General features: G+C 42.5%; 1 protein-coding gene across 1 annotated transcript; it reads right to left on the bottom strand.

Annotated features, from left to right (window-relative positions):
- Positions 1 to 3,595: 3,595 nt before the first annotated feature.
- LOC118724111 (5-hydroxytryptamine receptor 3C) lies at positions 3,596 to 10,071 on the bottom strand. The gene is given in 11 exon segments (XM_045585218.1): positions 3,596 to 4,089; positions 4,220 to 4,435; positions 4,618 to 4,822; positions 6,088 to 6,170; positions 6,173 to 6,238; positions 6,476 to 6,570; positions 6,572 to 6,607; positions 6,873 to 6,982; positions 7,695 to 7,739; positions 8,102 to 8,334; positions 10,005 to 10,071. Coding segments are annotated over 11 exon segments (1,386 nt in total). The 3' UTR covers positions 3,596 to 3,859.
- Positions 10,072 to 15,683: the final 5,612 nt, after the last annotated feature.

Raw genomic sequence — 15,683 nt, 5'->3', positions numbered from 1 at the left:
AAGAAATAGTGACAGAAAACTTCCCCCACCTGGTGAAAGAATTAGACTTACAAGTCCAGGAAGCTCACAGAACTCCAAACAAAAGGAATCCAAAGAGGACCACACCGAGACACATCATTATTAAAATCCCAAGAGCAAAAGACAAAGAGAGAATATTAAAAGAAGCAAGAACAAAGAAGGTAGTAACCTATAAAGGAGCACCTATACGATTGTCAGCTGACTTCTCAACAGAAACCATGCAGGCCAGAAGGGAATGGCAAGAAATATTCAAGGTGATGAATAGCGAGAACCTACAGCCAAAAATAATCTACCCAGCAAAGCTATCACTCAGAATCGAAGGCCAGATAAAGAGCTTCACTAATAAAAAAAAGCTAAAGGAGTTCATCACCGCCAAACCAGAATTATATGAATTGCTGAAGGGGGTTCTTTCAGAAGAGAAAGTAAACAAAGATAAAAATTATGAACAACAAATACGTAACTATCAACAAGTGAATCTAAAAACCAAGGAAATTAAAAAAATCTGATGAACAATATTAACTGTTGAATATAATAGAATCAGAGGTATGGAAGAGGAGTGAACTGACGATTCTTGGGAAAAAGGGGAGAGGGGGGCGTGGGAAGAGACTGAGCATAAACTGTGCACCTATGGATGAGGACAATGGGGAGAGGGGAAAGGGCAGAGGGTGGGTGGGAACCTGGTGGAGGAGAGCAATGGTTGGGGGGAAAAAAAGGAACATTTGTAATAATATGAACAATAAAAACTTATTAAAAAAAAAGATATACCACAAAAAAAACCCACAAAAAAAACCAAATGGGAGTTCCATTTTTAATTTTTTTAAAAATATATTTTATTGATATTTTACAGAGAGGAGGAAGGGAAAGAGATAGAGAGCCAGAAACGTCGACGACAGAGAAACATCGACCAGCTGCCTCCTGCACACCCCCTACCGGGGATGTGCCTGCAACCAATGTACATGCCCTTGACCGGAATCGAACCTGGGACCCTTCAGTCCGCAGACTGACGCTCTACCGCTGAGCCAAACTGGTTTTGACCCATTTTTAATTTTTTGAGAAAACTCCATACTGTTTTCCATAGTGGCTGCACCAGTCTGCATTTCCACCAGCAGTGAACTAGTGTTCCCTTTTCTCCACATCTTTGCCAGCATGTGTTGTTTGTTGATTTTTATTTTTATTATTTTAAAAATGTATTTTATTGATTTTTTGCAGAGAGGAAGATGAGAGTTAGAAGCATCATTGAGAGAGAGACATCAATCAGCTGCCTCCTGCACACCCCCCACTGGGGATGTGCCCGCAACCAAGGTACATACCCTTGACCAGAATCGAACCCGGGACCTTTCAGTCCTCAGGCCGAAGCCACTGAGCCAATCTGGTTTTGGCTGTTTGTTGATTTTTAAAATGATAGCCATTCTGACAGGTGTGAGGTGATATCTCATTGTGGTTTTAATTTGCATTTCTTCAATGATTAGAGACTTTGAGCATGTTTTCATATGCCTCTTGATCATTCATTCGTATGTCCTCTTTGGAGAAATGTCTATTCAGGACTTCTGCCAATGATTTTTTATGGTGTTATTGTTGTTGTTTTGTTAATCCTCACTCAAGAATATTTTTAAAAATATGTTTTTATTGATTTTAGATAGGAAGGGAGAGGGAGAAGGCCAGAGAGAGAAACATCAATTGGAGAGGAAGGGAGAGGGAGAGAGAGAGAAACATCAATGATGAGAGAAAATCATTGATTGATGCCTCTTACACTCCTTCTACTGGGGATGGAGCCCACAACTCCGGCATATGCCCTAACGGAATAGAACCGTGATCTCCTGATTCATAGGTTAAAACTCAACCACTGAGGCACACCAGCCGAGCCCTTTCACTGCAGAAATATTAATGTTGGATTATAGGGTGCTGTACCGTATCCTACTTGGGTGTTTGGTATATACAGCTGGAAATATCTGAACTCCAAAACATTTGGCTCTAAGGGTTTGTGGATCTGTAATACTTATAGGATAATTGTAAAGATTAAATGCCACATATTAATAACTTAATAAATGTTGGTGACTAGCATTACTATACTGTGTCCTTTCTAAAGGCCCACTTTGTAGAAAGCTATGAGTTGAGGAAGTGCCAAAGTAATCACAGGTAGACTCATTGATGTAGGTGAATGTCAAGACTCCTGATTTGAGCCTAGATTGTATACACTGGACCTTGGTCATGCCTGGAGGCCTGGTGATGGTCTGGGGAATACTTGACAAGGTTCTGGAAACTGAGGAGCCAAACACCTTCTTGGGAAAACACTGCAGAGAGGGGAAAAGGGGGAATTAAGGGGTACAAGTTTAAGGGAAGACCAGGAGCTTGAGCGAAAGAAACGATTTGGAATACAGCAGAGTATTTCTGCCTCCATACTCCAGTTCCCATGGACTTCTGCCTGCAGAAGGGGACTGCAAGGCAAGAGCAAGTAACAGCTGGTCCTGGCAACTCAGCATCCAGTTGGGAATATCTTCACTACAGGATTCAGCCCTCTAGTGGCTTGGGCTGGGGAGGGCAGGTGCTCCTGCAGAGAACACTGGGGTAGGACCGTAGGCCAACACCACTACAGCAGCACTTCTGGTGGACATAGGCACCCTTGCCATTTTGGTCATCTACAGTGACTGGAGGGGGCCCAAGGCGTGTGAGGAAGAACAGTGAAGAGGAGGAGCCAGGAAAATACTGTTTAGTGAACAATATTATGACTCTCTTTTTACTCCTAGCCGGTTGTGACCTGGGAAATTTAGGCTTCAGATGGAGAATAGAATAAACAAAAGAAAGGACAAGAGAGGGTTGTAGAAAGAAAAGATCATGTTTGAGTTGTAATTAAGTTGCTCTCAAATCTGTCCTTTTCTGAGCCTGGAGTGTCCAGCAAATCATGCCACAGCTCTCATGTACAGCGACACAGTGGGATCTCTATCTTCCCAGGCAGCTAGTGGGAGCGATGACCAATAGACAAAGACTCTCAAAACCATAAGGCAAGTGCTAGGAAGGGACATTTTCCAGCTCATTTGTGTAACTCCCAAATAAAGCAGATGCCATTTTCAAATGTGCTTTTCTTGGCCTAATGTTCTTTTCTTTTCTTTTCTTTTCTTTTCTTTTCTTTTCTTTTCTTTTCTTTTCTTTTCTTTTTTTTCATGATTAAGGGCAGATCAACTCATTGCAGCACAGTTAACGTTAATTTGGGATTATGTTAGCATTCTAAGTGCTTAATGATGAATGACTCATATGTCAGGCTGTGACAAAAGGCTTCACACTTCAAGCAAGAGATGCCTGGTTCTAGCACATTATTAATTTCTGAAGCTTAAATCCAGGATAAGTGGATTTAGGAGGTTAATTCCTCTTCTATTATAATTCCTTGTAATACATTTGGTCTCTTCTCTCCCATCTTCTACTTCCATATGTTGTCTGATATGGAGGGAGGTGGGGAGAGAGAGAGAGAGAGAGAAGAAAAACACTATTTTTGTAATGAGAAGTTTCTTCAAGAAGACTCTTAATCCCAAGATTTTTTTTTTTATACTATAAATTCAGGGAAGAAACAGTGCTTTCTGCAAAGGGGTTTATTGGGGTGATTCAATCAACGAAGTATTCCTGAGGAGTCAGGCAGGCAAGACTTATGGGAAGGCTGAGGGGGGTTGATGGCGTGCAGGAGCAAGGACCCAACTCTGGGAGGGTATAGGAAACCACCCAGGCCTGTCCTGACTGCACAGAAAGACTAGATTAAAACTAAGGTGAGGCTGGGATTCGATGGGCCTGAGAGCATCGCTGGTGTCCAGAGGCCAGAGAAGCTGCAGGCTGGAGCTTGCAGATGTGCATCCGCCTAGGTGCTCCAGAGGACCACGATCGTGATGATGGAGGTGGCCATGAAGAGCAGGTAGAGGCGGAACAGCAGGGCATCCATCATGTGGCTGAACTGTACCCACAGGCTGACCAAGTGCTGCTTCTGAGCCTCGTCTTCCGGCTGGCCCCTTGCTGACTCAGGGCACCAATTTAACTCTGCCTTTCGGGGACCTGGTGCCTTCCCCACCAACTCCATGGGCTCCTTCCTACCTGAGGAGAGACAGAGACCCAGGCATGGGCTGCAAAGGTCATTTGAGGGTGGAGAGGAACAGGGAAGGAGGCAAGAACAGAGAAGTAGAGGTGTTACAAGAGGAAGTGAGGGCAGTGCTGACTTCATTACCAGGCAGTTGGATGGGGGTGAGACGCAGGCCCTTGTTTCCCTTCTGGGGTTCAGTGAGACAGTGTTCCCTTGGACTGGTGCAGTGCAGAAGCAGGGAGCAGAGCCACCGGGGCATGGGTGGGGGCTGGGTGGTGACCAGGTGCAGCAGGTAGGTGATGAACACGGTCTCCAGCAGGCTGAGCACCATTAGGGAGAGACACAGGGCGAAGTAGACACCTGGTGAGAAGACAAGCCTATGTGAGGGCCAGTGACAAGTCCCAGGACTTCTTGTTTCCTATTTTCTTTTAAGCACCCTTTTTAAAGATTCATTTTCACACTGAACTGGTTCCACTATTCTCTCTCCCCACCTCATGCCCCCAACCTTGCTTTTATTCTCCTGAAAGAGGGAGGGGCCATACTGATGAGGGGGGTGCCTGTGTCCGGGAGTAAGTCGTTCATCAGGAGCAGGAAGACGTTGTAGCCCAGCAGAAGGGTTATCTTGAATGGCGCACGGCTCTCGCTTTCTGCAGGCAGGAAGAAGCTGAGGGCATCAATGGCCATCAGAAAGCCACTGGGCACCAGGAGGTTTATGATATAGAGGAAGGGCCTGCGCCTGATGATCACCTGATAGGGAGGAGAGAGGGGTCATGTGAAGAGTGGGTTAGGAGGCTGCCAAGCAAGTTAAGAGCAAGAGTTGAGAATTGGCCTGGTCAGTGTGGCTCAGTGATTGAGCGTGAACCCATGAATCAGCAGGTCACAGTTCAATTCCCAGTCAGGGCACATGCCCAGGTTGCAGGCTCGATCCCCAGTACAGGAGACAGCTGATCAATGATTCTCTCTCATCATTGAGGTTTCTATCTCTCTCTCCCTCTCCCTCCCTCTCTCTTTGAAAATGAATAAAAACATCTTTGTTTGTTTTTTTCATAAAGAGTTGAGATTTGTCCCAGAGCAAACTGTCTAGTAAGAAAAAGTCACATTCACTGTCCTGTCTCTTCAACAGAGTCATCTTAATCACCACAGTCTGCCTTCCCAGGGTTTGATTTTTTCCATGCTGCTTACTACAGAAACATATCTCATTCCTTCTTGGCTCAAAGTGCCAACTTTTTCTACTTACATTTTTATCCCTACCAATGTGCTCTTAGCAAGGTTGAGGGACCAGATTCTTAGATTATCATGTGCATTTTATCCTGTATTTCTGCCTTCTCTCCTCATCAAGGTCTAATATAGTGAATTTGCTAGAAAATTTAAGACAAACGGGAGGGAAAGTAAGACAGTGGCAGATACTGTAGGGTCACTAGGATTTGAAATCATATCCCCAAGATAGTGTTTCATAACTTTCCCACCATCTCTTTTTATTTAAAAAAAAACTTTATTGAACTTATTGGTGTGACATTGGTTAATATAATTATATCAGTTTCAGGTGTTCAATTCTACGGTACATCATCTGTGTATGGTATTGGTTGTTCACCACCTCAAGTCAAGTCACCTTCCATCACCATTTATCCCCCCCTGTACTCTCTTTTACCTCCCTCCCCACTTTCCCTCTGGTAATCACCAGACTGTTGCCTGTGTCTTGCACCATCTCTTCGAAAAGGTGAATGTAAAAATTCAAGCCCTCCAAAAAGTTCTGATGTCCCTAGGTTGGAACGCTCCCTCTCACTGTAATCACTGCCATAGGAGCTTTGTTTCTTTGTCAGGGAGGATTGATTCCATCAATATTTACTGAGTGCTAGATACTGTGCTAGGTACTGGAGATTTATCAGTGAAAAAAGTGATAAAAATCTCTGCTTGTGTAAAGCTTATTTTCTAGTGGGAGAGCTTATGCTCTAGGGAGGGACATAAGCTATGCATCTTAGGAGGAAATCATAAACCAGGGCCCCTGAGCTCACATAGAAAATGATTAGGTCGTACTGGCTGTTGTCCAGAGTCATCTTCTCCGTACTCTGGTGGATATCCAGAAGTATCCACTCCCCCTTGTTCTGAATGAGCTTCTGTGATGTGTCAGAAATCTCCTGCACTTTCTTCTCCATGCCCAGGACCATGTTCTCCACTGCAAAGAGATCCAGACGACTCAGCCTCCCCAACTCAACCTCCTTGCCCAGACTGTTAGATTTCTCACCACTTTGCTTCCACATCACTTTCAGTGAGATTCCCTCACTGTTCCCAGCTTCCTGTTCTCTCCTCTTCCAAAACCCTTTCTCTGCATCTCAACAGACTACTGTATACGAGCTTCACTCACCTGTGTACAAGAAAGAGGAGAAGCTGAATGTGCAGTTTTGTTCATCAAAGGGGAAATAGAAGATGTCCAGGTTACAGATGCTGGTCACCTTCATTGGCTTATCATATCTGATGCGCCCTTCACTGGTGACATAAGCATTGAGCCCTCTAGGTGTTTGATCTATATCCATGCTGTTCAGAAGGAAGATGAGGAGGTGGGTGCTGCGGTTCCCCATTAGGCTTGGCCTTCTTTCTCTCTCAGGTCCCCTCATTCCTGTGCTCCAGCCCCACTTGTCTGGTCTCCCCCTTCTACCTATCTCCATGTTCTGGGGATTTTGTAAGTTCCTCAGTTCAGATTCTGCTCCTTTATGTGTCTTTGTGTGGCCCCTATGGACTACATCATGCTCCTCTCTGCAGATGTGGTTTCCTTCTTGCCTTTTTCATCCTTGGTACTCACAACTCATTGATGACGACATCTGGAAGCCACAGGTTCTCAGTTGCTATGCTGAGCTTATTGATGCCCCCACATTCCTCTGGGTTCCAACTGATGAATGGATTGTACCAGATCTAAAGGAAACCATGACATGGGCAAATGGGCTAGGAACTAGTATTTTTAAATATATATATATATATATATATATATATATATATATATATATATATATATATATATAAAATTGATTTTTGTGCAGAGAGGAAGGAAGAGGGATAGAGAGTTAGAAACATCGATGAGAGAGAATCATCTATCAGCTGCCTCCTGCACTGAAGATGTGCCCGTAACCAAGGTACATGCCCTTGACGGGAATCAAACCTCAGACCTTTCAGTCCGCAGGCCGAGGCTCTATTCACTGAGCCAAACCGATTTTGGCTGGGAACTAGTTTTAGTCCTGCTCTATTTTCTGCACTTTACATTTCTTTTTTCACTCATTTCTCTGGTGACAGCTGCCACAATGTCACTAACAGCCTTACTTACTTCCACTTCTTTTTCAGAGCTTTCAAGGGAGACCTCGAGTTTGGATTTGGATTTCGTTGGGTGGAGCCATTTAAATATCGGCTTCCATGACCTTTGTTTATTCTACCTTCTCCCTGTGCCCCATCTCTTCCCTCCTCAACTGGCAGAATAGTCACGAAGCTTTGTGTTTTCATTATTGGTCTCAGTCTGTTTGAACTTTCTAATTCATTGGTATTCTCAGCTTTATACATTGTAATCTGCAAAGTTGGACTGAGGAGTAGAAAAAGGAAGGTACTATAAGTAAAGAAGAAACTATGAATATCATACCACATTTAGCCACAGGAATGATGTCATCAGTTGAAGCTGTGCATTCTGGAAAGACAATTTTCAATCCAGGATCGTTAATAAATATATGAAGTCAGGTCCAATGCCAACACTTACCTCTCACTCATTTCCAGTGTGGCGATCATCATTTTTAATCATAAGCCACTGAGAAATGTAGGTCAAATAATCCAGGGCACATGAGAAACATAAGAGAAAGAAAGCAGTATGAGGCCATTGGGATTATGTTTCTTGTGGACTATTTCAAAAAGGGACAGACTTTACCTGCAGTAATATTGTAGCATTCCCTCTCATGTTCCTCTACCCATAGAATGAGCTCTTAATTTTACAAATTCCAATGAGGAGACCCACAGGTTACCACTATATTATTGCAGTGTTGGGTCAGGACTTACCACTTCCAGGATGGCAGACAGGGTGAAGGAGATGTTGACTTGAGTGGGGATGCTGTGGTTGATGACTGGACGGAAGGCCTTTCTGTCAAACACTGCTTGGAAGGCAGCAGGATCCACCCCATGCTGGTCAAACCCTGAGCAATTGATGGTGAAATTGTCGGCTCTTCCTATAGAGAGCGGAGACTCTGTGAGAGAGGGTCTCCATGGCCAGGGCTGGGGCTTGGGGAGGGTTTCTGCACAGTGAGAACATAGGGGGCATGGGAGAAGCATATGCTCTCCTCCTTCCTGAGCAGGGAACATGGGCTGAGCTGGTAGGCAAATGGTGGAAGTCGATGAGGTGAGCTGAGTCAGGGCTCCATCCTTAATTCCATTGATTCTGTCTCCATGCAAAACTTATCCAAAGGTGCATGCAAACTCAGCCCTGACCACTGCTTTTCAGTGTCCTGCTATGTTCTTAACAATCTCACCACCAACCTTCCCACCTCCAGGCAATGTCCTTCCATTGCTCATCTCTGTCCTTGAGCCATCTGGGTGATGTGCTAGTGACAAATTTTGCAACCACAGTTCTCTTTCTCCCTATATTACTAAGGTGTAGATGATGATAAATTAATGAAGAGGGGAGTAATCAGATAGGTAGTATGAGATCAGGCACGTTCAGGGTGGCGTGGCCTTACACGTTGTTGGCATCAAGTATGTAAGTAGTATGAGATATGTGAGACCTTAAAGAAGGGACCCAATTTTTCAATTTAATGAATATTTAAATGAGTTTCTACTATGTGCCGTGATTGTTCTGTTCTAAAACTCAGCAGTCATCACCACTGAGACTACTTTTTATTTTTTGTTAATACTCACATGAGGATATTTTTTCCATTGATTTTTGGAGAGAAAGAAAGAGGAAGGGAGAGAGAGTGAGAAAGAGAGAGATCAATCTATTTGAGAGAGACACATTGATTGGTTGCTTTCAGCACCAGAGATTGAATCTGCAATCCAGGTATGTGCCCTTGACTGAGGATTGAACCTAAGATCCTTTGATGTGAAGACTGTTACTCTAATCACTGAGCAACACTGGCCAGGGCACCACTGAGACTATCTTTTTAAAAAATATATTTTTTATTGATTTCAGAGAGGAAGGAAGAGGAAGGAAGAGCTAGAAACATCAGTGATGAGAGCAAATCATGACTGGCTGCCTCCTGAGCTCCCCACACTGGAGATTGAGCCTGCAACCCAGGCATGTGCCCTGACCGGGAATCAGACCATGACCTCCAGGTTTATAGGTCAATGTTCAACCACTGAGCCACACTTCCTGGGCTGAGACTACCTTAAAGAGAGTTCCTTGATACCAATCTTATACCCAACCCCTTTCTAGTCTTACTTTGTGGAGTAGAAACAGAGAATGATGTGGTAACATCTATTTTTACTTATTGATCTTTGATGTTATACTCTTCCTGGTTGCTCATTTTCAATAATGAACAGGAAAAAAATACTCTAGACTGGGAAAAATTTTCCTGGAAAAGTTTTCATCTTCATAACATTTTATCCACATTCTTTCCTTTAGCTTCCTTCCTGTTCCATTTCATTTGTTTCAAGAGAGCTAAAAAGGAATTTTCTTTTTAACATTACCTGATATTCAGAAACCATGGGAATGGATTATACGCTTGGAAAGAGAAAGACACAGGGAAGAGGAGAACAATCGAAGCAGGAGAGTGATGAAGTAACTAGAGAGAAGAGTGAACTAACTGTTAGGATCCTAGAAAAAGGTACAAAGCTGTCAGTGTTATAAGTTTCTGTTTTCACCAAAATGAATATCCAATCATTGGCTGCCTAGGAATAACAAGAATTAGCCTGGTTTCTCTGTTCCCCAAAGTTATATGTCTGCTTTGCTCCTGCTCTTGTCCCGTCTTACCTTGAAGCAGCAGGTGGAAAAGGAGGCAGAGGAGGAATCCCTCCCCATGGAGCCAGCCTCTTTCCATCCTCCTCTCCTTGGCTCTTCTCTGGAGACAGTGGTGATGTTGACCTTAAAAAGGCCACACCTAGAGCCCTAGCTTTGAATAACAGAGGTGTCGGGTGGCATTAGTCACCCCTCTATCAAGCACCCCTGGTGCTAAAAAAATGTCATGGAGGACTACCCACCCTGAGACCTAATTGGACCTGAATCTAATCTCCAAAATTAATCTGGAAAATCAGTTTGCAGAGGAGGAAGCAAAAATATTTGGTCACTGGAGCAGTGCCTATGACCTCCTCATACTGTGGAGTCACTTTGGCATACAATGCATCCTACAGAGTAACACAATGTCTGCATTGTCTTCAAGTGATTCATGCACTTGTTTTAACCCTCTTGCCATCTTTTTTCTTTTTTAAATGGTGTCTCCTTTTTTTTTTTTTTTTTTTTATAACCAACTTTAGACTCTAAGGTTTTAAACATGACTCCAGTACTGATAGGTCTTAACTTTTGATTTTTTTTTGAGTGTATCAAAAGCAACATGGACCCAGGTCTACTGGATGGAGGGAGTGATTAGTGGGGTAGAGGGGAGGTGGCAGAATATTGCTTTTAGTAGAAGTTAACTTATGAGGTTATGAACGATCAGCCTGCAAGTTTATGTTGTTTGGGGCAGTGCCAAAGTTTTAAAGAAATTAGTTGTTGCCCGGCCAGTGTTGCTCAGTGCTTGAGTGTCGGCCTGTGAACCAGGAGGTCAAGGTTCAATTCCCAGTCAGGGCACATGCCTGGGTTGCAGGCTTGATCCCCAGTAGGGGGCGTGCAGGAGATAGCTGATCAATAATTCTCATCATTGATGTTTCTATCTCTCTCTTTCCCTTCCTCTCTGAAATCAATAAAAATATATTTTAAAAAAAGAAATTAGTTATCAACATTTTGGAATTGGGAGACTTCACATAAAAACTGTGTTTCCAGATTCATTTGAAAAATATGATCAAGGAATACTGGGCTCACATTTCTGCTTGACAACAATGGGGTAAAAGCTAAGAAACAGTTAAGCCCTGTGGTAGAGCAATCACAGTTTGTCACCAACTGTTGTTTTATTCCTGACCAGCTCCCCTCATTTATGTTATCTGCTTGGTCTCTCTAGGTGTTTGAGCTGGTTTTGACTGTTAAGATTGATTTTCTTGCCGAAACCGGTTTGGCTCAGTGGTAGAGCGTCGGTCTGCGGACTGAAAGGTCCCGGGTTCGATTCTGGTCAAGGGCATGTACCTTGGTTGCGGGCACATCCCCGGTAGGGGGCATGCAAGAGGCAGCTGGTAGATGTTACTCTCTCATCGACGTTTCTAGCTCTCTATCTCTCTCCCTTCCTCTCTGTAAAAAATCAATAAAATATATTTTTTTTAAAAAGATTGATTTTCTTGTGTGATTCTTTAGAACAAAAAAAATTTTTTTTAATTGATTTTATGGAGGAAGAGAGAGATAGAAACATCAATGATGAAAGAGAATCATTGATTGGCTGCCTCCTGCAAGCCCCACAGTGGGCATCAACTCTGCAACCTGGGCATGTGTCCTGACCAGGAGTCAAACTGTGACTTCCTGGTTCATAGGTTGATGCTCAAAGGGCCTTGAGAAGTAATTTCAAAATATCATGTCCTGCCTAGGTGATCAGAGGTCTCATCAGATTTAGGGTGTGCAAATATTTGGTTCATAGAGGAAACCAGACATGGTATAGTTAAGTGGGCCAAAATAATCAATGGTTTAACTTGTTTTCTCTAGAATTATTTCTGTCAGGAAAGACTCCAGAGAGGGTAATCAGTGGTTTTGAGAACAAATGGAGAGCAGTTGAGTCAATAAAGAAGCTTTAGAATGAGTAGGTAAGGTGCAGGAAGATGGGTCTAAGACCAGATCCTGTTTCTATTGGAATAATTTCACTTTCAGCCTCAGATTTCTTATCTCTGAAATTTGAAGGATGGTTCAGCCAGCATGGCTCAATGGTTGAGCGTTGACCTATGAACCAGGAGGTCACGGTTGAGGCTTGATCCTCAGTGTGAGGCATGAAGGATGCAGCTGATGGATGATTTTTCTCTCAACGTTGATGTTTTTATCTCTCTCTCCCTCCTCCTTCCTTTATGAAATCAATAATAATAATAATAATTGTTAAAAATAAATAAATACGTACAAATTTTTAAAAAATCAGATGAAACCTATCTTGCAGGAGTTTTATGTGGTTAGAGATAATGTATGTGTAGTGCCTTTCCATCCTGAGCAATTAACAAATTGAAGCAGAAATAATGGCAGTAATAGTTACTGTTATCCTGGCTCACCTGAGATTTGCTTGGGTTACTTCAGGCAGAATGGAATCTTCTGGACTTAAGCTGTCTGGTTTGACTGAAGCCACCTTGTTCCTATAAGCGCTTTTCACTCAGCCTCACTCAAGTAGGTACTGATAAGGTCCATCCCTCTGCTTTCCACCGCTGGAGTTCCTTTCCTGTTGTTATTTCACATTCAAATAAGTCTGAGAAATACTGAATTAAAAAAGGCTAAATAGGGTTTTTTTGTGTGTGTGCTTTGGTTTTTATTTTATTTTTTTATTAATCCTCACCAGAGAATATTTTTTCCATTGATTTTTAAAAAATATATATTTTTTATTGATTTAGAGAGAGAAATAGAAACATCAGTGATGAGAGAGAATCATTGATCGGCTGCTCCCTGCACGTCCCCAATTGGGGACCGAGCCCACAACCCAGGCATGATCCCTTGACCAGAGCTCAGGACCCTTTAGTCATGGACTGATGCTCTATCCACTGAACCAAACTGGCTAGGTCTAACTAAATAGGTTTTATTTCTCAGAGTATTTATCTAAAATTTGTTCATGTGACTTGAATACCATATACATAATTTTCCACTTAGTTGACTTTGATAATTTCTGCATCTCAGAATATCTTGCTGGACTAGTACTCCATTGATTATTTGGGGGTAGGAGGGGTGGAAATTGCTTTAGTTAAATAGAATAAATCCAGAAGAAAAAAAATTACTACAAGTTTAAAAAATTGTCTTAAAACTTACTATAGATAGAATATAGCAGCGTTTTTCAACCGCTGTTCCGCGGCACACTAGTGTGCCGCGAGATGTTGCCTGGTGTGCCGTAGGTGCAGACAAGACAAGAATTTTATAATTTTTCACTATTTTGTTTACTTAATATTTCATAATAAAGTAATTATAAAATACTTTCTTTGTGTTTATTTGATTCCTATTCAAGAGAATTACTTTATATATAGTCAATATAGGTACAGAATTAAATTTTTTAACATTTTCTAATGGTGGTGTGCCTCGTGATTTTTTTCATGAAACAAGTGTGCCTTTGCCCAAAAAAGGTTGAAAAACACTGGAATATAGCATGCAAGTTGCATATGTACAAATAAATAATTTAAAAATAGATAAGTATCTTATTATTGTTTGTTAATCTCACCCGAGGATATTTTCCCATTGGTTTTTAGGGAGAGTGAAAGAGAGAGGGAGAGACAGAAACATCGATGTGAGAGAAACACATCCACTGGTTGTCTCCTGCGTGAGCCCAGCCAGAGCCCTGGCCAGGGAGGAGCCAGCAACCAAGGTAGATACATGCCCTTGACTGGACCCTTAGGTCCACAGGCTGACGCTCTCTATCCATTGAGCCAAACCAGCTAGAACTAGGCAAGTATTTTAAAACCTGAAATTTTATCTGAGCTACAAAAATCTACAAGCAAATAGAAAGTAAAATATGAATTGCAAGTTGTTTCCGAATCTCTGGGCAATATAAAGTTCGACTCAAGGAGGAATATTTTTCCTTTTCTTTTTCTTTAGATCAACGGGCTGTCAGCTGCAGGCCACATATCATCCACCTAGATCTATATCTAATTTTGGGATAAGCATTTAAAAAGATGCTTGGGTATTGTTACTTCTCAAATACACTCCGTAACTTTTTAGTAGCTGAAAAGTAACAGGAAGTTTTTCATTAGTGGCCTTGGGATCAGTAAAGCATACAATTTTTGTTTTAAGAATACATATTATTTCAGCCTGGGACTCCATAAATGAACTATTTGGAATGAAAATGAAACACAGCTTGTATAGATGTTTAGTTTTTCTGATCTGACATCTGTGCCAAAAAGGTTATCACCAATGTAGACCAAAGTTCTTTATCTCCTCTTCTGATAAAAAAAAAAAACACCAAAAACCCACAAGCACCAGTATTTATAAAGCAAGACATTTGGGAAGTGCCTCGACCTGTTTGGGGCAGAAGGTTCCATGGTGGCTGGGCTGCTGGTTCCGGCCTCCCTTAGTGAGACTCTACGGCCTTACAGGTGTCCAGCCGTACTTTTCAGTAACGGAGGAGAGTCCGCATGTGCCTGTTACCGTTAGAGATGCTGGGCATTCTGTGTCCTTCTCTTCATTTCAGTAAATAATGCTTCATTATTACTCTGGGAGGATTAACATCCCAAGGCATGCCTATGGGCTGTGGTGTTTGTTGTTTTTAGCTGAGTAGATTTAGATGGCTTGTTCTGGGTGGAGGGAACAGCTAGAGTAAAAACATGGAAATTACAGTGTTGCCAGGACCTCAGATTTGAGTAGGAGAGCGGCAGGAAACGAAGCTGTGGTATTATGTGGGGCCCGATCACGGAAGGTCTTGCAGACCAAACTGAAGTTGGTTTAATGCCCAGTGTCTCCCAAACTTGCATAAGGTTCAGACCTATTTGAAGGGAAATAATGATCCTAAAGCTCTGATGCTTATTTAAATTTATATTATAATATTACTTAAATATGTACTTCCAGGAACCCATGTATAAAGTCCTTCTACTTACTGCTCTTCTACTACTATAAAGTTAACTTTAATGTACACACAAGACTGCAGAATCAAAACAACACTAATTTAATGTGCTGGATAATATTATTTTGCTAACATTAGATAGTTGCTATACATCATTTTCTTTTTAATAAGGAACTAGATTTTGAACACCTCTCTGTTATATTTGAGGTCAATTTGATAGTGCATCTCAATATAAGTACTTCAAAAAAAAATTTAAAGCAATACTTTATTTTATTCTAACTATTAATTTTACTGCTAATGAGCTTGGAAAGTTATTACTACAAAGAGTGCAAGTGTGTAATACTTTCCTTCATAAAATGAATATGTGATGTGACTTATTAATAATAACTACAGTGTTTCCCCGAAAATAAGACATCCTCCGAAAATAAGACCTAGCACATGGAAAGATAAGACATCCCCTGAAAATAAGACCTAGCGCAACTTTGGGAGAAAAAAATTAATATAAGGCCAGGCCCGAGCAGCGGCTGCTAGGCTGGGAGTGGCCAGGCCTGGAGCAGGGGCTGCCAGGCTGGGAGCAGCCAGGCCCGGAGCAGCCGGGCCCAGAGCAGCCGGGTTGGGTGCGGCCAGGCCCGGAGCAGCAGCAGCCAAGTCCAGAGCAACTAGGTTGGGAGCGGCAGTGACCAGACCTGGAGCAGCTGGTTGTGGAACGAACCAGAGCAACAGAGGCCAGTCCCGGAGCAGCCAGGCCCGGAACAGCTCGCTCCTCGCCTGCCCCTGCCCCACAGCTGCCTCTCAGACATGGCTGGAAACTTTTGCGGGAACTTGAGGGTCTGCTGAATCAA

This window comes from Pipistrellus kuhlii, unplaced genomic scaffold (assembly GCF_014108245.1).
Source record: "Pipistrellus kuhlii isolate mPipKuh1 unplaced genomic scaffold, mPipKuh1.p scaffold_m20_p_2, whole genome shotgun sequence".
In the NCBI taxonomy this organism is placed as follows: Eukaryota; Metazoa; Chordata; class Mammalia; order Chiroptera; family Vespertilionidae; genus Pipistrellus; species Pipistrellus kuhlii.
This window is presented reverse-complemented; position numbering and strand designations above follow the sequence as displayed.